Raw genomic sequence first — 26,793 nt, 5'->3', positions numbered from 1 at the left:
GCAGGCGGGCAGGCTTAGCTACTGGCCTCCATCCTCAGTGTGTGGGCAGGCTGTGGGGCTCAGTGCCAGTCAGTCTGCGGTGGGAGGTGGACTCATTGACAGAAGTCCAACCTCAGTGTGGGGGTGGGCAGGTACAGCATCCGCCTGTAGCTTTTATTTTGTTATAATACATTTTATGGTTACTGTATAAGGGTAATACTAGACTAAATAATTATGTTGAAAAGTGTTTCTTCCTCTTCCATTTTTTGGAAGAGTATCCGAATGATTAGTGTCAGTCTTTGAACAGTTGGTGGAATTTGCCAGTGAAGTCATCTGGGCTTGGACTTAATTTTGTAGGAAGTGTTTTAAACTACCAGTTCAATCAGTTTACTTGTTATAGGTCTGTTCAAATTTTCTGTTGCTTCTTGAGCTTTTATATAATTTTTTGTCTTTCTAGGAATTTGCATACTTCACTAAGGTTATCTAATTTGTAGGCTTACATATACTGATATTTGTGATAGTCTGATGTCTGTTTCTGTAACAATACCTGAATTAATCAACTCATAAAGAGGAAAGATGCATTGTGGCTCACAGTTTTGCAGGTTTTAGTTCCTGTTCCATTGGTCCCCTTGCTTTTGGGCCTCTGACATGGCAGCGCATCGTAATGGAAGTACCTGATAGAAGAAATTAAAACCGAAAAAAACAGAGGAGGGAATTTGAGAAATTTGAATATTTAAGTTAAAATAAATACAATAGAAATAGGAAAACAATATAAAAATCAATAAAACCAAGTTATTCTTTGAAATATTCAACAAGTTGACAAATCTCCAGTGATTTTTTTTGTCTTTTTCTTTTATTAAAAGGCTATCTCTAAAGATAGTCTTAGTTATCTGATATCACAATCGAGAACACAGTACAAAAATTTCTGTATATCTCACAGGCAGTTTTCCCTATCATTTACATCTTCTTTGCTTTATTTCATTTTTATTTATTCATTCTTCTTAGTTATACATGACAGAAGAACCCATTTTGATAAAAGCATTCAAGCAAAGGATATATGTTATTCTAATGAGGACCCCATCATGCTATGTGAGATAAGCCAATCCCAAAAACCAAAGATCAAATGTTTTTGTTGATATGTGGAAGCTGAACCACAATAAAGGCTTTGAGGGGGAGAAGAGAAGTTCTCTAGTGATTTTTACCAAGAAAAATAAAAAACTCAAATGAGCAAAATCAGCAAAGAGAGGCCTGTACTACAAACCTACAGAAATAAAAAGAATTTTAGAGAATAATATTGCTATTGTTTGAATTTGGAATGTCCCCTAAAAGTCCATTGTTAAAGACTTGGACCCCATCTTGGTGCTATTGGGGGATAGACTCTTTAAGAGATGGGTCCTGGTGGGAGGCCTTCATGTCATGAGGGTAATGCCCTTAAAGAAGATAATGGGATCCAGATTCTTCATCTTCTTTTCTTTTGCTTCTGATCCATAGAGCAGCTTTGCTACATCATTCACTCCTGCCATGAGCAAACTCTGGATTTGTAAGTTAGTTTTGCCAGATACAGAATGATGAACAGTCTCTGTTTCGGCACTTTGAATAATACCTTATCTCACTGTCTTCTGACTTCCATGACTTCCAATAAGAAGTCAGTTGCTGATCTTACCAAAGTTTTCCTGTTCTCTTACTGCTTTCAAGATTCTGTCTTCGATGTTTGGCGGTTTGATTATGTTGTGTGTAAGTGCAGATCTCTGTGTTTATCCTACTTTGAGCTTGTTGAGCTTCTTAGAATAGTATAACAATAATTTTCATGAAATTAGGGAAGTTTTCAAACAGTAGTTCTTTCTATTTATTTCTCTTTCTCCTCTTCTGAAATTCACATTATGGTTATGTCAATATGATTTTGTCTTACAAGTCTCTGAAGTTCTCCCTGCTTATTTTATTTATTTATTTATTTTGTTGTTCAAACTGGAAAATCTCAATTGCCCTGTATTCATGTTTGCTAATTCTTTCTTCTGCCAATTCAAATCTACTATTGAGAACTAAGAATTTTTTTCTTTTATTATATTTTTCAATTTTAGAATTTCTATTTCATTCTTTTTAATATTTTTATCTCATTATTTATATTCTCTATTTAATTACTCATTATTCTCATACTTTCTTTTAATTCTTTAGACATGATGTCCTCATTTAGTAGTTAAGTCTTTGCCTAGCAAGTCCCACATCTGGACTTAGAGGGTTTATATTGATTGTTATTTTTTATCCTATGTATTGTTCATTTGTTCTCGCTTCTTCATTTGTCTCAAAGTTTTCCTGAAAACTTGCTATTTTAAATAATATAATGTGGTATCTCTGGAAATCAGATTTGCTCCAAGATTTGTTCTCATTGTTTTTGAATTTTATTGTTGTTGCTGTTGTTATTGTTTTTTGTTAATATTAGTTTGTTTGGTGTTTTTCCTGGACTTCTATTGCTATGTCTAACTTACAGTGTTAAAGCTAAATCTGGCTTGATTAGCTTAGTGATGAGATAAAGATTAGACAGAGATTTTCTTAAACACCTTGAATTAATAAGGTGTTTTCACCATTTTCCAAGGGATGGTGTGTATATCTTGGAGCATGTGTAACTCAGGCAAGTGACGTATAACTCTATCATGGCCTTTACTTCCTGTTTTTATGGAGCCTCTAGGTCAATCAGAGGTAAATACTTGGGATCATCTTAGGTATTTTCTGATTACACACATAACTTGCTACATGTGTATGGCCTTCTAAGTCTCTAGAAATCTATTGGAACTTTGTAAAACCCTTTATGGACATCGTGTTCTGTATTATCTTTGTTTTACCTTTTCACCAGCTTATCATTTGCCTCAACTGGTATTGCTCCTTCAGAAAGGTGCAACATTAAACAATTATATCATAGTTTGCTTTCCACAAACACCCTAGAGATAGGACTTTTCCTACTGAGCAAACTCTGCGTCAGATCAAACAATAACAAGCCTTATGAATGGGACTTTTCCAGTCATATTCTAGACAATTATCTGGGAAGGGAGTTTTCTGAATATCTCTGAACTTAGGCTGTCTGTTAGATTTCTGGTTTAGTGACTATTGTGATTTTTTGAAAACTACTGGTTTTCAAAGTTAATATAGAAATGGGGAGAAGTAGATGGGAATAGAGCAAGCAAAAATACCACAACTCTTGCTGTTATTATTGAGATTCCTCTATATTTCTTGAATAAATACTTCTCAAGATACTGTAGGCATTTTATTTATTCCCAGAGTTCTGAAAAAGTTGAATTGACAATTTTTTTCAGTGTTGTAGTTGCTTTTATGTAAGAGTGGATTTTTAGAGTTTCCTGCTCTGTCATTCCTGATGATCTCTCCCAACCACATATATAGCTTAATGTTTAACACAAAAGAAAGATTTTAATATACATAAAAAATGAAATACTAAATAAATTGTGGTATATCTCATATAATGAAATATTATACATTGTCAAAGAGGTAGAAAGTGGAAGTTTATGAAAACGTGACTGATAAATGAAAAAACATTTTACATAATAATATATATTCTTTGAGTGTGTGTGCATGTGTGTGTATGCATGGATACATGTAGTATGTAATCAAAGAGGAAAACCTGAAATGAACTAATTTTACTATTAAGTAAACAGTATTTTGCTCTTGGGAGTGAGTAAGCCTGGAGCACACAATAAATAAATAAACTTCCAAATCCAAGTCTTCTGAAAAAGAAAATGTGAAGGAATTTCACTTCATTGCTTGTGGTTTTAGTTTCCAAATTTACTATATATTTCTTCTGTAATAAATTGTAAATGTTATTTAAGAATTATCTGAACCACATTGAAGTCCTACTTGATCTAAAAAGTCCCAAATAGGCCTCACTTAATTTGGAAAACCTTACTTTCAAAGCATTCATACTCACTTCCCTTTTCTGTTGAACACTGAGTAGCAACACACACACACACACACACCTAAGTTTCAATAGCAAATGCTTTGAGTTGTGAGACACTTTTTAGTAAGGAACCCCTTTGAAAATCTCATGAAAACCATGTATCCTCTTTCCAGAAAAAAAATGTATACATGCACTCTCTCTCTCTCTCTCTCTCTCTCTCTCTTTGTCTCTCTCTCTCTCTCTCTCTCTCTATATATATATATATACACACACACACACACACACACACACACACACACACACACACATATATATATATATATGCATATGCATTTGGTGCCAGGGATTAAACCCAGGGATGCTTAACCACAGAACCACAACCCCAACCCTCATTTTTTAATTTTTTATTTTGAAACAGGATCTCACTAGATTGATTAGGGAAGCTGGCTTTTAACTTGCAATCCTCCTGCCTCAGACTCACAAGCTACTGAGATTATAGGCATGTACCACTGTGCCTGGCTTTTATGATTTTAAAGCAGTCATCTGATGCTTGTGAATGTGTATAAATAGCATATCTTCACCACTATGAATACACATGAAGATAGGACAGAGATCTTGGAACTTCAAAGCTCATAAGTATACAAAGAGGGAAAAAAGAAGCCTAGAGGGGAAGTGACTTTCTCAAGGTCCTTCTGTTATATGGTAACAGACATGAGCCACACCCAGGTCTGCCAAATTCCAAGTCAAGGTTATTCCCTAAATCACTTAGAATCACACAACAAATGATGGTGCCCTTTTGTTCTCTAAAATCCATACAGGCCCTCCTGTGCTCAAGACAAACTCTCATTATTATGGCTTCTCTGTCTGGCTCTGACCACAGAACTGATTCCAAGAATCCTTGGAACAAGAAAGAGAGGGAAACCTGTCCTATCATTCAATGGGCATTTCAAGACTTAAGTGGTTCCACTGTACCCAGCCTGATAAGAAGCACCAAAGGGTCACAGAGAAAGCCCAATGTACAGGACAGACAGTTCAGCTGCAAAGAGAGGAGTAGTCACAACACAGTTCTGAAGCAACCAGGTAATGCATGAAATATCAACACCCATCCAAGAAAGGAGAAAGGACAATGTGGCCTGGTATGGATACAAAGCAGACTTCATGGAAGAGGAGAGGGATTCAAAGGATGTATAGAAACTAAAACTGGGGGAAAGAATAGGAGGTGTTTGGGGAGAAGGAAGGGAATGAGCACCAGATAAGCAAAGGCAAGAAGAAGGGAAGGAGTACAGAGGTAGGGAAATAGAGGGTCAAGTCCAGCAGGGGTTGTCTGAATGATTTTCCTCGTGCATACCTAGCCTACAGAATGTTTGCATGTAGCACCAGCTTAGGTATTCCTGTACCTGGGCCAGCCCCCAAGCTAACATGCCTCATGTCTGTTTGGATCTCCACAGCTACCGTTTGCAGAAGGCCTGTACCACTTTTATCACAATGGTCTTGCAAAGGCCAAAAGAAGACGCAGCCTACATCACAAGCAGCAGCTGGAGAGAGACCCCAGGGTGAGTTCTCCCTGGAAAACTGCCTCCCAATCTCCACTGGCACAATTGAGCTCACTCAGTGGGAACAGAGGAGTAAGCAGGGGCTTCTGAAGTAAAAGGAATTTAATGTACTATGATGGACCAAATGGACCCTCTACAGAGGGGGCACTAAGGCCTCTCAGTTCCTGTCTTGTGCATAATAAGTAATCCTAGGCTCCTTTATAGGGATGGAAGGGAAGAAAACAAGGCTACCACCCCTTCTCTGGCTATCTTCTCCTGAGTTACTGTGTGAGGACTTCAGGTGGCATAGGAACATGTTTTGGCCTGTGGTCAATGGGGAAAACACCAAGAAGTTCAATGAGACACTCTCTTGAAGGTTTCTACTGATGAATCCACATACTCCACAGAGATTGCCATCACCCATACGTGAATAGGAAAATAAGTGGGCCAATAGGTGATCAGGTCACAATGGGTAGTGGACTTCTTGGCTTTCATGCATGGATGCAGACACTAGACCGCTTCAGGCTTTCTTTTCACCCTGTATTTTCTCACACCAACCTAGTCTAACCCCATGCCTCAACTTTCTGCCTGATGCTCATGACCCCAATTTGTGTCTTTGTTTTTAATCTCCAATCTTTATCTTACTCTTGAACTCCAGGTCTCATTTTCTACTACCTCTGATAACTCAAGCTTGACTTTCCCACAACCAAATGTGTCATCTAAGCCACAAAGCAGCTCCCTTTCCAGTGTTCTTGATCCCTTCTTTTCAGAATAGGAACTTGGATCATCACTGAATCCTCCCTCTTCCTTTCTTCCACCAGCACCATGCACCTGTGTACTGATCCAATTGAGTAGCTCTGATTTCTCTTATGCAACTTACTAAAACAGAAAGTAACACCCAGGCACGTTGCTTTCTAAACATTGAAGGCAATGTAACCTCTTTCCCAGGACTCTTGGGGAAGGACTGGTGGAAAATGGGCCAGATGTTTGAGTCAGAAATTTGTAGATGAGAACCCTTTGAGCAAATGGAATCTGGAAACTCATTCTTGTGAGACTTTTCATGTGAACATTTTTTTTTTTTTTTTGCATTTAATTTTGGCTTAAAGGAAGTCACCAACTGACAGGTCACAGGCAATTTTTCTTTACCTCCTCAACCCAGGTCTTCCAACATGGCCTAGAGTGGAATTTCTGCTCTGAGAAGCTTCTTTATTGTTGCTTTTGCAGTAAGAGGCCAAGTGGCTGGCCAAGTTGGCAGCCAATGCCAACCATTCTTAAAGGATCTATTGTAGAAATGGGCAACACTTCCTGTGGGATAAGCTCTCTTTTTTGTGTGATAACAGCCTTGGACTTGGCTGTACTAATCTATTGCCTGGGGATACCCTTGATCTTGCCTCTCTCATCTGTGAACCCAAGGTGGTCACTAGCAGGCAAAGATCACTGTGGTGCATTGTGATACTGATTTTCCCTACATTTCAACTCAGCCCTATAATTTTGCCTTTATTGCCAATTGTTTTCCTTTTATTTAGATATTTTCTTAAAAGTCTGATTGGTTTCTCTTCTTACATGATCAAAGATATTGCCCCAAATTCACTCAGAAACACATGAAAGAAACCAGAGGCAGAAGGAAAGAGATGCTTAAAAGGCTGGAGTTGAGAAAGAGAACTGAGAAAAGTGAAACTAAAAAGCCATTGTTTGGGTCAGAGAGACTATTTGGACCAGGTTAAGATTTTCTTATTTCAGGGCTTCTTTAAATAATCTATGAAATCTTGATTCTTGCATTATAGAGTGATGTTTTCCAAAAGAGAAGAAAATAAGATGGGTTGGGTAATAAGGAAGAAGATCAAGTAGACTTTAGTAATTTTAATCAATTATCTTTATTTTCAAAATATTTTCTATTATGACTAAGAGCATCCATCCCTACTTTATCACCCATTTAAATAGTCTTGGTAGTGGACTACCTGTACTTGATGGAAGTAACCACCTGTCTTACCCATGAAGACCTACAGAAGATAGTAAGGAAATCTTCTCATCAACGTTAAGCATCAGGAATATTTTCAATAATAAACTCACTCTAGGAGGATAGCTCAGGCACAAAAATCTTATAATTCTTTACAAAAAACAGTTAAAAAAAATACTTCTGATGATGAACACTTCATTCCAAAATGTTAGATTAAAGCTCACGCCTCTCCTGCATGATGTTCTTTTCTTAAAATTATTTATATATATCAGTTGTTGGTGAACCTTTATTTTTATTCATTTATTTATATGTGGTGCTGAGAATCAAGCCCAGTGCCTCACACATGGTAGGCAAGCACTCTACCACTGAGCCACAACCCCAGCCCCTGCATAATATTCTTAAGGTATCAAATTTTGGTTTCTGCTGACAACAAAACATGGCAATGACTGTTCTTTTTTTTTTTTTTTTTTTTCAGTGCTGGGGACTTGAACCCAGGGCCTTGTGCTTGCAAGGCAAGCACTCAACCAACTGAGCTATATCCCCAGCCCAGCAATGACTATTCTTAAACAAAAATCATTAACTAGGGACAGTGCAAGAGTAGCAATGTAAGGATTCTTCCCTGTGGGCTTATCGACTTAAACAAAAGGGAAAATACATCTAGTTTGAGGTTCCCAAGCACATTTGAACATATTGCAAAAAGAAACATAAATACAAGTGTAGAAAGAAAAGGGGAAGGAAAACGTAGCCAGAAGAATTGTTGATGTAGGTTTTTTTCTCTTAAATAGACGTTGTGAGTTAAACTTCATAAACCAAGACCGTAAGAGGAAGATATTTTATCATCCTCTGAAACAAGTTGTCTCCTAGACCTATCAATTCTAGCCATGCCTGCAGCCTCAGCTCAGTTTCCTTATGCCATCTCTGCACTACTGCCTGGCCTTTCTTACTCACTGTCCATGGGCTGGTAAAGTTCCTTCATATAGTCCAGGAACCTTTTGCATAAGTGCAAGATGGTCTGAGCTGTGACAGGCTCTCAGAACTGGACCTCCTTAGGAAATGTTTTGCTCAAAGAAACCACCAAGATCAGCTACCAACACAAGAAATAAAGAAGAAAAAAATGGAAGACCAAGGTAGCATCTTATTTTGTTTGGACTTTGGAACAGAAATTTTGTTGATGTTTGCCCCTCATTTTAGTAATTGATTTTTATGTGTAAGGGAAAATAGGAAAAAATACTAGAAAAGGTTTATGAAGTGCTACTTTCAGTATGCTCATCTTTGTTTATCAATATACAGGGATATAGATTGTTTTAAAGGTACGCTCTTGTCTTTCCAATTCTTTCTGCTAAAAAGGTTAGTATGCTGCTGAGCATCATCATTTAGATATTAAAAACAACAGTTACATCTTGTTTATTTCTGAAATATCTGTATATAGTATGTACCTGAGTGCATAGCAGCTGCTCAGTAAATGACTGCCAGATGAATAGATTATTAATAATTTTCCCCAGCATTTTAATTCATGAAATAATATTGGTCTCTTCTTGTGTTCTCTTCTTTTCTTATTCTGAAATATGCATCCAAAAAACAGTATAGTCTTCTCTCTAGCTTCTCCTTTAGACACATTCATAATCATGGCTAAGAGAAACCAATTGCCATTTCATTACTTCCAAGTCTGATCACTAAGAACCCCATGAAAAACCAACTCTTAATTTCTAAAGTCCAACATACTCTGTACCTGATCATTATAAACCCCCAAAGCTATGACAATGTGTCTAGAAAGTTTCAATAGCTAAAATAATTTGAAGATGTAATAAATAAATACCAAACTGGGATGAAATAATAAAACTAAAAATTCTGTCTCAACATCAAGTTCAAGTTCAAAAAAAAAAATTCTCCAATTGGTGAGATTTCTTAACCTTTAGCTGGAACAGTGTCAACAAATCTCAAAGCCAAACCTAATTGTGGTCCACAGTTGACATATTAAAGCTCATAAATTCCACAAGTATCTGAAAAGTTGCTGAAGATTATATTTATTTAAGATAATATTTGTTTCTACTTCTGAAATAGTATTGAAATGAAATACATTAAAAAAAAAAACATAAATAGAAGGAAGGTCAGTAGAGTAGAGGAAGGAGGATGGGAGGGAAAGAAGAAGCACTGGGAACAGAAATTGAGCAAATTATAGTCCATGCATGTATGATTAGGTAAAAATGATCCCTGCCGTTATGTGTATCTAGAAAGCACTAATAAAAGCACCAAAAATGGAGGAGTCACATCATTCTATGAGTCACACACACTAGTCAAATGGAAGCCAAATAATTTAGTAAAGAAATAATCTAAACTTAATTTGTTGAGGGAAGTTACATTTGATTAAAGTATTACAAACATTTATTTCTTTTTCTAAGCAATCTTACTAAGCCATGCAATTATCTCTCAAAATCATTTTAAACCTGTTCCAACTTTGCAAGACAGAAACTTCCATGAGTCCAATGACAACTTTCCTTGTTTCCGCATACAAAGAATGGATGATAGTTTTGTGTGTTCTATATTTAGGAACTGTTCCTTTCTAGCTTCTTTCTCTTCCAAATACATACACATGTCTATATGTCAGTCATATGATCCTGCAGAGATCCAGTTTTTGTTCCTTAAGGATCTATTTCTGAAGAGTTTTGTTTTGTTCTGCTTTTATTTTTGTTTGGGGAGGTTGTTTGTTTGTTGTGATACCAAGGATTAAACCCAGAGCACTTAACCACTTAGCCACATTCCCAGCCCTCTTTATTTTTTTATTTTGAGATGGGGCCTCAGTAAGTCACTGAGGCTGGCTTTGAACTTGGGATCCTCCTGCCGCAGCCTCCCAAGCCACTGGGATTACAGGTCTGCACCACTATGCCCAGCTATTTGTGGAGTTTTTATATACTCCAATAACCCACAAAAGTTAGTTTCATTGGATAACATAATCACTTGAAACATTTCACACCACTAGAGCAAAAGAGAATTTTTCTGTTCTTTGAAAATAATTAGAAATGATTTATGTGATTTGCTTATAAAAGTCTGAGCTAATGAGTGAACCAGACATTCTTTTTCTGCAGGACTTAATAATATAGTAATTGATACTGTTCTTGAACAGAGATTTAGTATCATGGTTGAAGCTCAGATGGTTGACAGGCTAGGAATGGCTTGTAATTGCTGCATGTGCTTTTCCTACCTTACACCATAATGTGTTTAAGTCTAACTCAAAGTGGTCATTTAGCCATAACTGATGAATACCTTATACAACTATATGTAGACTCCAATTAGAAAAGTTACATAGATTCCAATTAGAAAAGTTAAGCATTGGTGTTGAGAGTGAGTTCTGAAGGAACCCATAAACCTATTAGAGCAAAAAGGAGCAATTTAGTCACCATAAACACACATCTTTCCAAAAACAGCACTGAATTCTCAGAAGGACAGAGCAAGCCAAGAAATTCATATACTGTCTTCCTCCATGGGTTATGTAAGATTTTTATTGTAATTACTAAACTCTTAGTTTCCAATTTCTTTTTTATCCTCAAGTACTTTGCATTAATCATACATTTATGACAAGGATGGGTCAGTTGTAAACATTGTGACCAAGACATTTTTTCCTTTGATTTATATGAGTTAACTATTTTATTACTTAGAATAAATATTAGGAAAGAGAAGAAAAGAGCACCTTTGCCTTCTACTTTCAAATTAAAATATTTCTGAAAAAAAAAATACACCTCCACTTTTTTCTTGACCAATAGGAAACCAATGAAATTTGAGGTTATCTTTTCCCTTTGCAGAATCCATGTTAGTCAACCCTGGAGGCTGGACAAAAAAAAGAGTAGTCCTCAGTTTTAGAGCCTTTTCAAAAGAATTTATACCCAAAGAATAGGATGGTTTTTATCCTCATACTTGTTACATCTAAAATAGGCTTGTGCTTTTAAGATTTTGCTCTAAGAAATCTATTGGAGTTCTCCAATTTGTCTTCCAAATGTCTCATAGAAGGAAAGAAAGAAGCAGATAGATTTAATTATATTTTACTTATTATGATCATAAATAAATAACATGATAAGTTTATGATTAATGTTATAGCAAATACAATGGTCCTAATAGTATTTTGTATTTCTGTAGAACCTCTGTTCCAGAAGGTCTGCATGACTGCTGTTTCTGTGAATTCTTATTTCCTTGTAGTAGAGGTTAGACCAAGTGTGATTTGTGACTTATAAAAATCCCGGTAGTGGTTGCTCTGTCACTAATTTGCATTTCATCAATTAATTTTCCCTACACCTCTGCATAAAGAAAATTAAAGAGCAGGAGGAATGCTAAGGAAATATGAATTTAGCCCTTTGCTTTGAAGTTTTAAAATACAAATTTACCTTTGACAAAATAGACCAAAAGAGGGTAAATGACCTTCTTGGGGGTCACAAAGCCAGAATTAGTGGGGAGAAAATTCTTCTCATCATAAGGTTTAGTTTAAATAAAAATCTAGGTGAGAACTGATAATGCTTATGAACTTGGGGCTCTTTTAAATAAATTGTCCTCACTAATTTATGATTCTCTACATTAAAAATAGTGTGGTAAAAAAAGTGAAGTTACCTTTTAAGTTTGTATAACTTGAATGAATTTGGTGAGTTCAGTTATAAACGGAAAAGCATAAAAGGAGAGGAAGTAACAAGAGTGTGCACTTTGATCCACCCTCAGCTCAACGCTCCTATTCTCCTGAAATGATTGTGAACAGAGCAACGGAGGATTGACTGAGCGCACAGTTGGCCTCAGTTCCCTGGTGACTCTCATGGTGGGAGAATTTCCCCTTTCTGGGTGAGAGATGATAGCATTTAAAGATAATACATTGGGTGTAAAAAATCTCCTGAACACAACCCAACTTCTTCATCTGCTTGAAAGAAAAAGAGGACATGACCAGATTCTGAAATTCCACACTTAGTATATACCAGAGACACAAAATGGGTAGCTAACTTCCCTAAAAAATTTTCAAAGTTTAATTTTAACCACGCATAATTTCTACTCTACACACTTTAGCATTCAATCCCCTAAGGTGTGATTTCTCTATGAGAAAGTAAACAAAGATGGTATCTTAACTTGGATTTCCTAGAAACAGATTCTGAGATGCAGGAGGTTTCTTGGGGAGAAAGGAAAACAGGATTGGGCAGAGAAGAAGCTGATATGGAATGTGCTTGAACCAGGGATCTCAGTGAATCCAACAGGAAACTTGGAAGCAGGGTTACCTTTCGGAGTTAGGCTAACTTAAGGCAAAGGCTTTTGTGCTCTGCATCAACCAGACATTAGCAAGAAGGATTCCCCAGAATGAGACTTGGTCTTAGGTAAGTCACCTCTTCCTACCAAAGGAAATTCTCTGTGGAAGACACACTCTGAGCCATCATCAGCAGTTAGCAGAGATATGAGAAAACTCTGTGGAGATCTGGGGATACACTGCAAAATCCCCTAGCCCAATGGCCTTCAGTAAAAGACAAAAACTCGCATTTAATTCAGGAGACATTTTTCTGGGAGCCATGTATCAGTTCAAAGGACACTTATCACCCCTTTAGAAAATTTATAATCTTGGGGGACAATGGTCTGATCCACTGTGCTCTATGACCCCGACTCTGTCCTTCTCCTGATTAATTTTCCTGGTTAGGTGACATTTGCCCTTAGGAAGAGCTGAGGTTGATGGACACTTCTTGTCAGGTAAAAGAAAGTTCCAGTTTACTCAGAGTCAACAAGCCTTCCAGGCTCAGGGTTTTCCCTATGCAGTATTGCGCCCCACGATCTCTCCCTCTGTACTCCTCCAATTGCATTAAATTCAGAGCATAAACATAAATCTGTGGCACATGACCTTGACCACTTTTTGAGCCCAAATAGTGAAGCTTCGAGACCCAAGTAGAGCAGTCTCTGACTTCCCCTCCCATCTGGTGGCCAAATTCATTTTCTGGACACCACGCCAAGAGGTCAGCAGATGTTCATAAGCTATGCATTTTGAGAGTGACTTGGCTGCATCAGCAGAAGGAGAAACATGGTGGGGGAGGTGGGGAGAAGAAGCAGAGGGAGATGTCTGCAGTGATGCCCGACCTGTGGGAAAAACTCATCTGCCCGAATCTGCTGGGTTTATTATACAGCAGGGAGCGAGCGACTTTCAGCATCTCCTCTGGGCTTTGCAGATGTGCCTGGCTCCTCGCCTCAAAAAGCTGCTGCTGGTGCTATAATTAACTATTTGTGGGGAACTGGGGAGAATTATTTACTACAGCTTTAGAAAGACAGGGGGGACGCTGCTATTGAGGAAGCCTGGTTGTTTTCCTAGACGTGAGCACATTTTCAAACGCGCTGCCAGGCTTCCTACAGGAGAAGCAGGAACGCTGCTGGGGAAGTGATGCCGGCAAGCCCAGAGTCCTCAGGGCACTTTTAACTTTCTTTGGGATAATTCAAACCAGTCCTCATGTAGAGAAAAGCAACATGGAGAGAAGTGGCTCTGTGTCATTTTTCTAATTCACAAAATGCAAACTCTCAAACTGTGGGTTGGCAAACTTTGAGGACTTCCTGGAAAAAAATCTTAAATGAATGTAGGGCATATTTTCTCTGACCTACCTCAGCTGATTCCTTCAACCTTCCTCAATATGCTAAAGGAAGTGTGTTTGTGGATCTAAAATGCCTCTTTTCATCCTCTAAAAATGAATATTTTGTGTATGGTTATTACAAATGCACTGTGTAACTCCCTTATCTGACTGCTCGATAGCAAATCATTTATTCATTCAGCAAGTGTTTGCTGAGCCCATACTTACATGCTTTGCACTTTTCTGGATTCCGAGATTCAATAATGAACAACAACAGCAACAAAAATCCTCCTCCTGTGAGAACGAAGGTGAGAAACAGATGAACAAAAGCAATACCATGACTGGTTGTAAAAAAAAAAAAAAAAAGAAAGAAAAAGAAAAATTATGGGGATGAATAGGGCACAGAGGTGGAAAGAGTGAGCACCATGGGAGAAGTGTTTCTATTTTATAAATAGCATCCAGGATTGGCTAGTATGGTAGAGTGACATTTAATACAGACCCAAAGAAGATAAGGAAGATAGGCACATGAGTATGTGGAAAAAGAGAGGAAACAGCAAGAGGAAAGGTCTAGAGCTAGGGCACACTTACTGTGTTCCAAAAGCAGCAATAATACCAGCAAAATTGAAGGAGTGAGCCAAGGAGAACCTGGAAAGATATGAGGTCAGTGAGGAGAGAGGGAGCAAGACCATGGACAATGTCACCATTCAGGGTTAGAACTTCAGATTGATTCTGAATGAGATGGGATTTAACCACCTCTGGGTGAATAACAGACTACAGGTTACAGCTGGAGGGGAAGCAATGGGAAATTAGAGAGATCAGAACCAGATGATTCCTATATTTTAGAAGAGAAAGGCTGGTGGCTTGGTCAGGATAGAAGTGGAGGGGGTGGTGAGAAACAAGTCAGACTTGGGGGATATTGTAAAGTGAGAGTCTTCAAATTTGCCGATTTTTTTTTTTTTTTTGATGGATTAGATGAGAAGTGGAACAGAAAGGGAGAAGGCAAATGGGACTCCAGAGATGTCAGCCTGATTTATTGTAGGATGGGAATAACACTTGTATGAATGGAAAAGATGGTGGGAGGAGTACGCTAGCGGGTAATAAGCAGGGAATTTAATTGCTTGGTTCTAAGCGTGTTAACATTAGAGGTTTCTATTAAGAATCCAAATTTAGATATAAAATAAACACATGGATGTAAAGATCCAACAGAAAGGTCAGAGTTGGAGATATCAACTGGGAATCATCCACATATTGGTATCATTCAATGTCATGAGAGTTGTCATTGAGGTTACCTAAGAAATGACTGCAGATAAAGAGAAGTTATGTGAGACTGAACCCTAGGGCACCCTAAAAATGTATCCAGGAAGATACCTGGGTATCCTCAAAGGAGACAGTGAAGTGGCAATTGATGGGCTAAAAAGATCAGAGGTCAAGAGAAGACCAATCCAGTCACCGCATATTTCTGGAGTAAAATAGCCATCCCTATAATTATTTTTTAGAGATAGTAATGTTTCTTCATGATACTCCTTTCTATTTTTCAAACACTTTCTCAAGATATTTAAATTCATGGTGCACGCATGAGCTAATGAAATAAAAATGGTAGCATGAATTTTGTTTCAACTGGATGCTGCTGTGTCTGGGTCAGGCAGTATACATTAAAACAGGTAGTTACTTTGGGCTCAGAATAATGAAAATCAAGCTTTCTAGAACTCACATCCAATCAAGCAATATCTGAGACAAGACCTGGTTCTAGAAGCTGACTGGCAAAGCACAGGAAACAGCTTCTGTTTAATATGGCAAGAAGAGAGACTGAATTGCATGGTGCTTATTTTTTTTTTAATTTTAAAGAACTATAAAAGGCCAAGAGAAAGATCAAGATTTAATGTAAGCCAAAAGTAAAAAAAAAAGAAAAAGAGAAAAAGATAACCTCCAAATAAGGAAAATAAAAATCCAAGTTGTATTGATTCAATGCGCCTCACATTTTCATGGATTTCAGAAAGAGTCCTTAAAATAATTTCTTTAAGATTCAAAAATCTATCTAAAAAGAAATTGCTCACTCTTCAAGCCAGTGCTCCAAAATGAATTTTATGCAATCCTTAGCTAGAGGAGACTATAAATGTTCCTTAATGGTGACATAAACAAATAGTTAAAATATCTAGCTAGCTACAGAGTATTCTGAAAATAATGTTTTGTGAGGCAAAAGTAGGTTTGAAGTTACAGATGCTCAGAAAGGTTTAAAATACTCTTCAGAACTTTCCTCGATTATTTTTAAATTGGTTTAGCTGTTTCCCCTTTATGATGCCCATTGACATATTTGTGATCACATCTCTATCTGTAAACAGGCTTTGTATTCTTAAATCCAAATCAAGGGAATTTTGAAAATGAGTGGAATTGAATTCCTGCCATTTCCAGTCATTTCAGATTCTTGTGGGTTCAGGAGAGGACAGGAAGAATGAAGCTAGGTCTAGAAATAAGTAAACAGCAGTTAGACAAAGAGATTCATGTCTGAATAACAACCCGATTGCTGGAGTTTATCTAATTGGTTTGCCATTATCTGTACTGAAAATGTTGTGTTTTCCATCTTCTCTATGGCAAGTATGTCCCATTTAGCAATAAAGAACATATGCCTGAGAGAAAAACAGGTAAAACAAAACAATTTTCCATTTTCCATTGCCCTAAAAGAGAAGAACAACCCTCCCAAACGATAAAGAATTTCTTCATGGATGTTACTTTTTATAAGGACACCTCTTTGAATCGACATGAGAAAGCTCCCCTCTAAGAGAACAGAAGGAAAGAATAGCAATTAAAACCTATTGTGTAGAAACAGACTCAAATAATTGTCTATCAGGGAGAAAGGGAGTGTGGGGGCAAGTCCAGTAGGAGTTCACACTTGGGTTCTAGTACCAGTTCTGACATCAAGTAACTGTCTCCTTGAATGAGCCACCTTATCTCCTTGTCTCCAGTTTCTTTATTTATATTTTGAGAATTGTGGATCATCTGGTCTCCAAAATGCCCCTTAGGTCTTCATGTCTTTGATTCCAGGGATAAGCCTGAAGTGTCTCCACATGATGAAGGTCAAACCCAGGACTAAAATGCAATATTCTCATGGGTTCATGATCCTTTCTTTTATATATTTTTATTTTAATCTGAGAAAAGGGGATTTGCTTCAAACCAATACTCCAAAATGTTTGGGAAACTGCCATTTATATGTTAGTCTCTTCATCTTTCAGAAAAGAATATCAAATCCTGTGTTGTCCAAACCAGTTCAACAGAGTTCTAAAATACCATTTCTTGCCTCAAGGAAAACTTTGGATGAAGAGAGGTTATTATTCATAGCTCCTTTACTGTGTTTTATAAATTGGGGTTCAGTATAAGATTCCACTTGGTATGGTGGGTGTGGAGAAGTTGGGTTTCCTTCAACTATGAAATAAACTTTGAAAACCATTGATTTCTAAACTAGTCTTGTTCTCCAACCCAACCAATCCATACATCCAACAAGGATCACAAACTGAATGACCAGAGAGGCCAAGCAAGTAAATTTCAAACTGAAGTAGGCCAGGTATAAACAAAGCAGTAACTCAGTAACTCAGGCAAGGGGATAAAATTAACTTCAGCCTCTGTTTTGGGAACACAATGGAAAATGGAGGAGACTGTAGAGAACCAGAGAATACACACACTGTCAAAACGAAGGATGCAAAGCATCTTCCTCAGCTGTTAACTCCAAAATTGGAAGCCCATAATTGCCAAATCTACCAATTAAAAAAAAAAAAAAAAAAAAAAAAAAAAAAAAAACAGCAAATTACCAATATTTGTGTAGACTCTTCAGTCTTTGAAAAACTGTTAGTGACTAACTCAAAATTTCTTAACACACTGTCCAAGCTAAAAATATGTCAGTAGAATAAGTTGGACCTTAGACCACTATTTCACAATCCCCATCTACAACTGTCCAGAGTAGGATGACCCAGAATCCAGTAAGACATCTCTATGGACACCTTGACATCACTCTTTTTTTTTTTAACATATCTTTTAATTATTTTTTTTTATTTTTACAGGATGCATTTTGATTCATTGTACACAAATGGGGTATAACTTTTTGTTTCTATGGTTGTGCACAATGTAGATTCATACCATTCATGTAATCATATATGTACATAGGGTAATGATGTCTGTCTCATTCCACCATTTTTCATAGCCCTCCTCCTCCCTCTCATTTCCCTCCACATAATCTAAAGTTCCTCCATCCTTCTCTCACCCCATCTCCCCACCCCCATTATATATCATCATCCACTTATCAGGGAAAACATTCAGCCTTTGGTTTTTTGGGATTGGCGTATTTCACTTAGCATGATATTCTCCAATTCCATCCATTTATCTGCAAATGCCATAATATTCTTCTTCTTTATGGCTGAATAATATTCCATTGTGTATCTTTTTGTTCGATGTTGCGCGGGTAAGGACTGGATGGGGTGGCAGTTCTTTAGGAGAATGGAAACTTGAAGCAGGGGTGGGAGACATGCAGGACCACTCTCATTCTTCAGGGCATACGTCAATCAGAGTAATGGGATGGGTCTCTGGCATTCTTTGAAGGAGCAGAGGACCGGGTCGCAGCTTTAAAGTTTTTCATGGCTAGCGGTGTTTGATTCTGACCCGGTGACTGCGAGGAAAAGTCGGGGACCCAGAAGCTCACGCTAGCCAAGCTTGCGATGTTGTACCCCGGAGCCCACCCCAGATGGAGTGTCCTTCCGGCCTACACCCACCCTACGCCACTCAGGTGGCGCCCCACCCTGTGACCCCCCCTGCCATCCACCGCGCCTCTTGACATCACTCTTTGCCACGGTCGTCCACATAGACATTCCTCCCCAAAGAAAAAACAATAAAATAAAATAATAAAACAATAAGATGAGGTATGAGAACAAACGTTAAAATGAAGACAAAGAAAACATGTTTGAAGATAAAATGAAAAGAAAGAAGAAAAAAGAAGAAAAAATTCTCTTACCCAGTGTAGCCTCAAAGCTACCCCTTGTCACTTAATGCACAGTCCAGGTTGTGTTTTCTGGGCCAAATGATTCCATCTCTCATGTAAGAGCCCTTCAAACATTTGAAAATAATTAGCGTGCCCCTGGAACTTCTTAAACATGTCTGGTTCTTCCACGTTTGAATTGAACTTGGTGTTAATTTCCTGTGCCTTCCAATCACACCTCTCTGAGCATTGTTTGAGAATTGAACACACCATCCAGCTATTCTCTGATGATTTCAGAGTAGTACTGGACACTCAGTGCCTGTATCTTTCTGTATTTTTAAAGCTACTCTTCTCTTAAAACATTAAGAATATTTTAGCCTTTTTTTGGAAGTTATAGTTCTTATTACTGATGAATATTGACAAAATAATTAGCTAAAACTCCTATGCCCTTATCAAATGTGCTGATAACCAATCCGCCCTTGGAGGTGCTGGTCTTAAAACAAGAGACTTAGATTTACTTTGTGAATATTTCATCTCGTTGGAGTTTATTCTGACCTACCAAGGTTTGGGATCCTGATTCAGTCTCTTTTCCCTTTTCCTGCCATCAATAATTTTGATTAGCATGCATATCTGAAAGCACTTCTTAAAAAATAAAAGTTGAATGGACAGAAAATATAACAAGCCCAAAACCCTTTGTCCAGGATGACATAAATCTATTAATATAGACTCTAAGGAATATCTCACAATGACCCAATATTAAAAGGAAATTGTAAAGCACCCAAAGTCCCCAAAACATCATTCAAGTTAAATGAAAAAGCAGAGTCTCACAAGGGAGTCTATTTGAGGACTACACTTGTTCAGCTTAACAGCATCGCTCTGAAGCTGGTTGATTTGTTTGTGTATATTGCGTCTGGGAAATCAGTTTATTTGCCATGGAGCAATCTAATTCAGTCATTCACATGACCAAAATCACCAGACCAACCAGTTTTCAATCTGGTCCTTTGAGGCAATTTGAATTTAGTTGATAACTTGTTCACACACCTGCAACTGTTTCATGTTGAATCACGAAAAATTTTAATCAGAGAACCAAAATCAATGGGTGATTGCTAATCATGGGAGTACCAGGTGGCTCTCAAGCGTGGCCCAAATCAAATTTTTATAAGACTTATTAAAGTGATTTCTTTTAAATAAGTCAAGACATCCAAGAAGTAGACTAATTCAGCTAAGGATCATATTCTTCACAGCTAAAATATAACCTACCATTTGACTTTTATCAGTGCCCTCAAAAAACATTCTAACACTTATTCATCTGACATGGGCAAGTTACTTAACTTTCACCAATCATCTGCATTTAACCATCTATCATTAAATAACAATGAAAGTCCAAGTGTCTGAAAATAAATTGCCTTAATTTTAGTCTTTATCATGGAATCACAATGAAAGTGCCAATATCTGCAAATAAATGCCTGAGACCTCAAAGCTGGAACAGTGACTTAGTCTTTGAAAGTACACATTACTTCCATAAATACATTATAACTTTTTGCCAGAGGAGAAAAGGTGATGATGTCACCTACTTCTTCTACGTGCTCTCCCATTTAATTCTCTACTTACTCTCCTTGCCTGACCCTACACTAAAAAAAAAATTCTAGTGCAAATTAAAATAGTGTTACTCACGCTGTATTATACTGGGGAGTCCTTGAATTTCCTACAAGAATATTGCAAATAGTAGAAATACTAGGATAAAATAGGCTATGCTGCAGAAAACAAATTAGCCCTTAAATTCTCTTGGTTTCCTTCTCACTCATGCTACAGGTCCATCATGGGTTCATACAAGTTCTGATTAACATAGTCTTTGAGTAGCTGATGCTTTTGAAGATTCCACCATCTTGACAGGCCACTATCCTAATACATGGCTCCCGGGGCACTAAAAGAGAAAGGAGAAGTAGAAGCTCAGTGAACTCAACCCACTCAAAAATGCCTTAGCTTAGAAATGACACATAGCACTCTCCTCAGATTGCCCAGAAATAGGCTCCATGCATGTCTTAATGTGAAGAGGATGGAAAGTGTAGACCTCCCTTTGCTCAGAAAAGACATCAAATTGGATATAGGAAGCAGTAGAAATCTATCACACAGAGTTTGTTTTTTAAATTCAAACCAAAAGAAAAAAAAGAAAAAATATATATATATATATGAATAAAAGCATGTTCTGTTCCTTGGGTGATTCCTTAGGATTGAGACTTTCCTTTAAGCTCAGTATTTAATTATGTTGACAACAAATACTAACATGCCAATCTTTGGCTAATGAGAAAGTATGAGGCATTTGTGCCAAATGTGGCACTTGTGTTTCCCCAAGATGGCTAGAGCAACACCTCTCATCACAGGTGCTTCTGCAATGTGACCTGGTACCTCCTCTATCAATGATAGCATTGATTTCCCCACTCGTCATCTCTGTGACTTTTTATTTAGCCAAATGTGATGGTGTGATACTATACCAGTTCTAGGCAGAGCTCCCACCTGGGAGCTTCTACTTCTTTCTCTTGGAAGCCAACTGCCATGTAACAAGTGTGACCACCCTGAACACACCACAGTGTGGGAAGTCTAAGCCAGGCACAGAGGTCAATATGCATGGGAAAAAGGATGGCCCAGGTGAGGTGCCATTCATCATTCAAGATACCAGCCATGTGAATGAAGATACCTGCTTGGCAAAGAATCTTTTAACTGCAGTGACTCCAACTGGTGCTACCTAAAGAGAAATCATTTGGTCATGTTCCTTCTGAATTCCCAACCCCCAAATCTTGAGCCAAATAAAATGGTTGATTTACGCCACTAACTTTTGGCATAGTTTATTAAGTGCAAAAATGAATAATAATACAAAAGCTACCTTTCCATCAGTTCAGGTGAAGATGAGTGGTGGAGAATGAATCACAGCATGGAGCATGGTAAAGTAGGCAGACAGGCTGAATCCTGAAGATGCTGCACTCCAGCTGTCTACAGCAGGTGTGTGCTATCCTTTAAGTCAGTGCTACTTCTTTGGCTATTATTGCTTCTGTGGTGTGGTTTATGTTTAATTTATAAATTTGTTTTAGTTTTATAGTTGTAGAGGAACCATAAGCATTAGGAGTCACTATAGTTGGGATGATGAATGTCCCTCAAATGCCCGGGTGTACAAGCTTAGTCCCCAGGGTGGCACTACTAAGAGGTGGTGGAACCTTCAGGGGTAAGACCTTAGGGTAGATTCTTAAGTCATTGTGAGAGTACTCTTAAAGAGGATAGTGGGGCCTTGGCCCTTTATTCTCCCTCTCTTTGCACCCTGACTCATGATATAAGAGGTTTTGCTTTATCATGCATCCCTGCCACCATATGCTTACCTTGCCACAGGTCCAAAACAATGAGGTCGATTGATGGTGGACTAGAACCTCCAAAACTGTGAGCCAAAAAGTTATCATCCCTGGCACTTTGTTACAGTGATGGGAAACTAACACAAGAGTGGTCACCAAATTTTATTTTGTGCGTATTTTAAATCAATGAAAAAGGATTTTCCCTGTGAAAGAGTCCATTCCTTGTTCAAGTTCATTCAAGTTCAAGAAATCAATGCATTCAAAAAATATCTAAAACAAGTGAACCTTTCCAAAGTATGAACTTTGGTGTGACACAAAGCCAAGGTTTCCCTTCTAGTGCAGTGACAATAGCAGGTACCATGTGAGGGACAGCATGTGCAACAGAAAAAGTGGAAGGAAGAATATGGAGCTGTGAGTTCAAATCACAACTGTGTCATCTATTGTCTTTGTGACCTCTAGAGCCCCCATCTGTGAAATGATGAATGACATCAGCTGTGCTTATTTCATGGGATCACTGTGGTCATCCAATACGATAGAAAGGAGAAGTCTCTGCATACCCTGAAGTGTTAATGTTGTTCATAGAGATTCGGGGCAACATTTTATTTTTTTAAAGCCATGTTAATTTTATTTTAAAGAAAATACATGATGCAATGCTATTTTAGTATAATTTTTCCTGTACACATATTTATCCATTCATCAATCTCTCCATCCCTACAGGGCAGCATTTTAAATTGTGTGCTAACAAATCTAAAAATAACCTAAAACTGTGTAGGAACTGAGTTCAAAAGAACCTCAAATAAAATTATTTCTTAAAATTCAAACCAGCGCCTGATCAAATAGCAAATTTCATGGGATTTAAATTTTCTTTGAAGTATAGGGGAAACCTGCAGTCTGCTGGGCTCTCTCACACTGCTTCATCTGGGGGAGGGAGGGAGGAGTGAAGTCGGAGCTCTCTCGCCCTCTCCGATTCCCTCTAATCTCCTAGTCTCTTTGGAGTATAAATTCATGGTCAAGATATGAACTTTGGATAAATTTTGACTTCAATCTCAGGTCCATCACTCCACTTTCCAACCATTTAACTTTTCCTAACCTCAGATATAAAATGTGGTTAATAATAGTAGCACCAATCTCAAAGGTTGAGGCGAGCACTAAATAATACGACGCCCAGGTTTAAGTATTCAGAGGATGATGGCACTTTGTTCTCTAGCACGTAATTCCATAGTGACTGGTACTGATTTCTGAAACTTATCTCTGTATGGGCAATGATTTATCCACTGCTCTCCTTCAATAATGTCACATATGTCATAAAAAAATCACTTTTAGTTATGAGTAGGTAGTTTTATTTTCATTGTGATTTTACCAAAATAATATGGTTTACAGTTTTAAAAATCAAATGCTAGGCTTATAATTGAAGACAGCAATGTTTTGCCCCAGCTCTCGCAAATCTCACATTGCATCCTTCAGAGAAACTGTCCGCTGATTCTTTAACCATTCCTTATGCTGTTGAACTCCACACTTTAAAATAATATGTGTATGCTAAGATGTGTTAATTTGGTCTGTTTCATTCGAAATGTTATCTATTGGCAACTTAACTTTCTCAAATACAATACACCCAAACACATGCATGCACATACACTATGTTTATATTTCTTCCAGCTATTGAATATAGTAATATCATAATTTGAGGCAAAATCAACAGTGTTTATATTATTATGAATATTTAAGTATAATTCACAGTTGAGCCACTTATACCAACAAAATCTTCTTCCTCAGCTTCTTGTTTTCCCTGGAGTTAATTATGGCCTTATTTTTCATTTGCTTACATGTCCTGTTTCTATGTCTAATTTCCCCAAATCTCATTTCAGTATGGTTAAACATATCTGATAAACTATCCATTGCTTTTTTTAGTTAAATCACTCATTCCAAAGTCACTCTATAGTGGCTGCTCACTGGACCAGTTCACAAGGGTTACCCTAGACTTTCTTCACTCTTGATCCAGGAATTCCTTTCGGACTGTCCAGTGTTGGATACCTCTTTCCCAGATCACTTAACATTTATCCACCTCAAATTACTCTATCATTTGAATAAACAATATCCTTAATGGGAGGTGATGTTTTAGAACTTTTATTCTATATTACTTAATTGATAGTTTGGCAGGTTGTTCATTATCAGTTTGGAAATAAACATCTCTCAGAATTGAGAGTTTTACTCCATTACTTCATTAGCTTTAGTTACAGTGGAGCTATTGAGTGGTCTAAAGGTCTAAAATCATTATGATTCCTATTTTTTCCTTGTACATATCTTTCTCTACAGAATTGCTTCAGCTCTTAATTCTCTTCATTTTATAGTGGAATTCCTCTCTCTCTCTCTCTCTCTCTCTCTCTCTCTCTTTCTCTCTCTCTCTCTCTATCTCTCTCTCTCTCTCTCTCTCTCTCTCTCTCTGTTTTGTTTTACTTTCATTATTTTCATGAAAATCAGGTGTTTTATTATTGACATTTGAATATTCACTTGCAAGGCTTTAAAATGTTTTAAACTTAAAGTGTCTCTTGAAGGGTATGTTTCTGTGACCCATTCAACTTCAGATTTCCTTGCTTCTCTGATAAAATTGGTGAATCTACTCTTGAAGGGTTGATTCAACTGCTGTTAAAAAAAAAAACTTTTATTTTATAATCATACAAGTATCATATGAACGTATTTTTGTGCTAAAAGTCCATACAAATTTAGAAGATAAAAAAATGTTTTTGACTCCTATCAATCTCATTCTCCTCAGGAGAAGAAAATAGTTAATAGTTTAATATTTAGCTTTCAGACATTTTATCGTATGTCAACTTGGATACATGCATATACATGGAAAAAGAGAGTTTGTGTGTGTATGTCAAATGTTTTTAAACATTTGATCAAAATGGGATCATATTGCATATATTGTTTTTTCTAAATCATTTTTTCCATTTAGTAATATCTCTTAGCTTGACTTTTAAGTATACACGTGTTAGATATTTTCTGATCAACTATTACAAATATTCCAAACAACTATTATCAAATATTCCAAAGCATATGTGTGTCATGTATTTAACCATTAACCTATTAATGGAAGTTTAAGTGCCTTCAAACTTTGCACTTCATAAACAACATTCCTTGACTCTTTGTGCATGTGTAGTAGTTTCTTTGGGATAACCACCAGATCTGGAATTCATGGGACAAAGTTGTGTTTTGGTCCTGCATTGATGGTTATGCTTCATCCCAAAATGACACTTCACAGAAATCTGATATGGGCCCCTTGTGTTTCCTCCCCCTCGTCCTCAGAGGTCATTCGCTGGTGCTCATACTGATTATGTTTGTCTCCATTTAATACCATCCTTCTTGAAGACAGATTCAACAATTGTTGAGACATTTGATCTCCAATGTTCCTAGTGTCAACACCTCATATTATAGACTAGCAAGCTGGATTCTGCATCCCGTGCACCTTGACCTAGCACTTGACAGAACACAATGATGAATTCTCACTGTCTTAGGGAGCCTATGCCTGAAAATGGTGGGCATGGATACTGAGAAGGTCTGTTATCCTAGACCTCTTTTTTTTTTTTTTTGAGTATGGAAATGTTCCAGCAATCTGTTGGATCTACCTAAAACAAATAAAAGATTTTAATGTAAATAATACATCATTTTATATAAAGGACTTGGGCATCTGCAGTTTTCATTATTTATCATGGGTCCTGGAACCTAATCCCTGTGGAAACCAAGAGATGACTGAACTCATCTTTACATTGCTTTTCCCTGTTGGTTGCCATGAGTGCCTTATCTGCTAACCAAGCCATTTCAGGTCATGGCCCCCTTATGTAAAAAAAAAAAAAAAAAATGCTACATTTTCTTGTAAGAATGTGGAAGTCCCTGCACCCTCTGAATATTGCCTAGTCACCCTCACCTGAGTCTCGTGCTTACTGTTTCTACCAGTGGACAAAGGCCCTCTATCCAAATTGCAAAGAAACTTTTGTCCCACCTGGCTACTCATAGGATTATGTGCCAATAAACCACTTGGTTACCCTCTTTGGATACCACTTCCCCCTTTATCATCCTCAAACTTGGAGCCTCCTAGTGCCATAAACAGAATGCATCACTGTTTTCTCTACTTTGGAACATTCTCTGTTAGTCTGAGTCCATCTTTCAGAAATTTCCCATGATAATGCTCCACTGAAAGGCCCTTTCTTGTTTTCCAAGGAAGTTAAAGGGAGCTCACTCAAACACACCTCTCTTCACCTCTCTTTCTCTCTCTCTCTCTCTCTCTCTCTCTCTCTCTCTCTCTATTTCTCATCATACTTTGACTTGAAAGAGAACACATTTTAGCCCCCAATATTTAAGTACCAGCCTCAAGATCCCTTGCACTTGATCTAACTGTACATATGCTTACTGAATTGGCCCATATCTTTTGGAGATTCTGAGGTTATTTGGGTGTGTACCCACACAGTGGCATGGTGGTTTGGGTGTGTACCCACACAATGGGCATGGTGGTGATGTCATTTTGTAATATGTAAGGATTTGAAGGAGAAGGAAATAGGGAGTGGGGAGTCTAAC

The 26,793-nt window shown here is 37.6% G+C and overlaps 1 protein-coding gene across 1 annotated transcript in view; it reads left to right on the top strand.

Moving 5' to 3' along the window:
* PCSK2 (proprotein convertase subtilisin/kexin type 2) overlaps positions 1–26,793 on the top strand; it is a 295,543-nt gene that overhangs the window by 35,364 nt on the left and 233,386 nt on the right. Inside the window, exon 2 of the mRNA XM_079128483.1 lies at positions 5,329–5,433. Coding sequence (XP_078984609.1) covers positions 5,329–5,433 — 105 coding nt within the window. The remainder of the gene's footprint in view (positions 1–5,328; positions 5,434–26,793) is intronic.

This window comes from Sciurus vulgaris (assembly GCF_902686455.1).
Source record: "Sciurus vulgaris genome assembly, chromosome: 2".
Lineage (NCBI taxonomy): Eukaryota > Metazoa > Chordata > Mammalia > Rodentia > Sciuridae > Sciurus > Sciurus vulgaris.
Note: the sequence above shows the minus strand (reverse complement) of the source record. Positions and strands in the feature narration are given on the sequence as shown.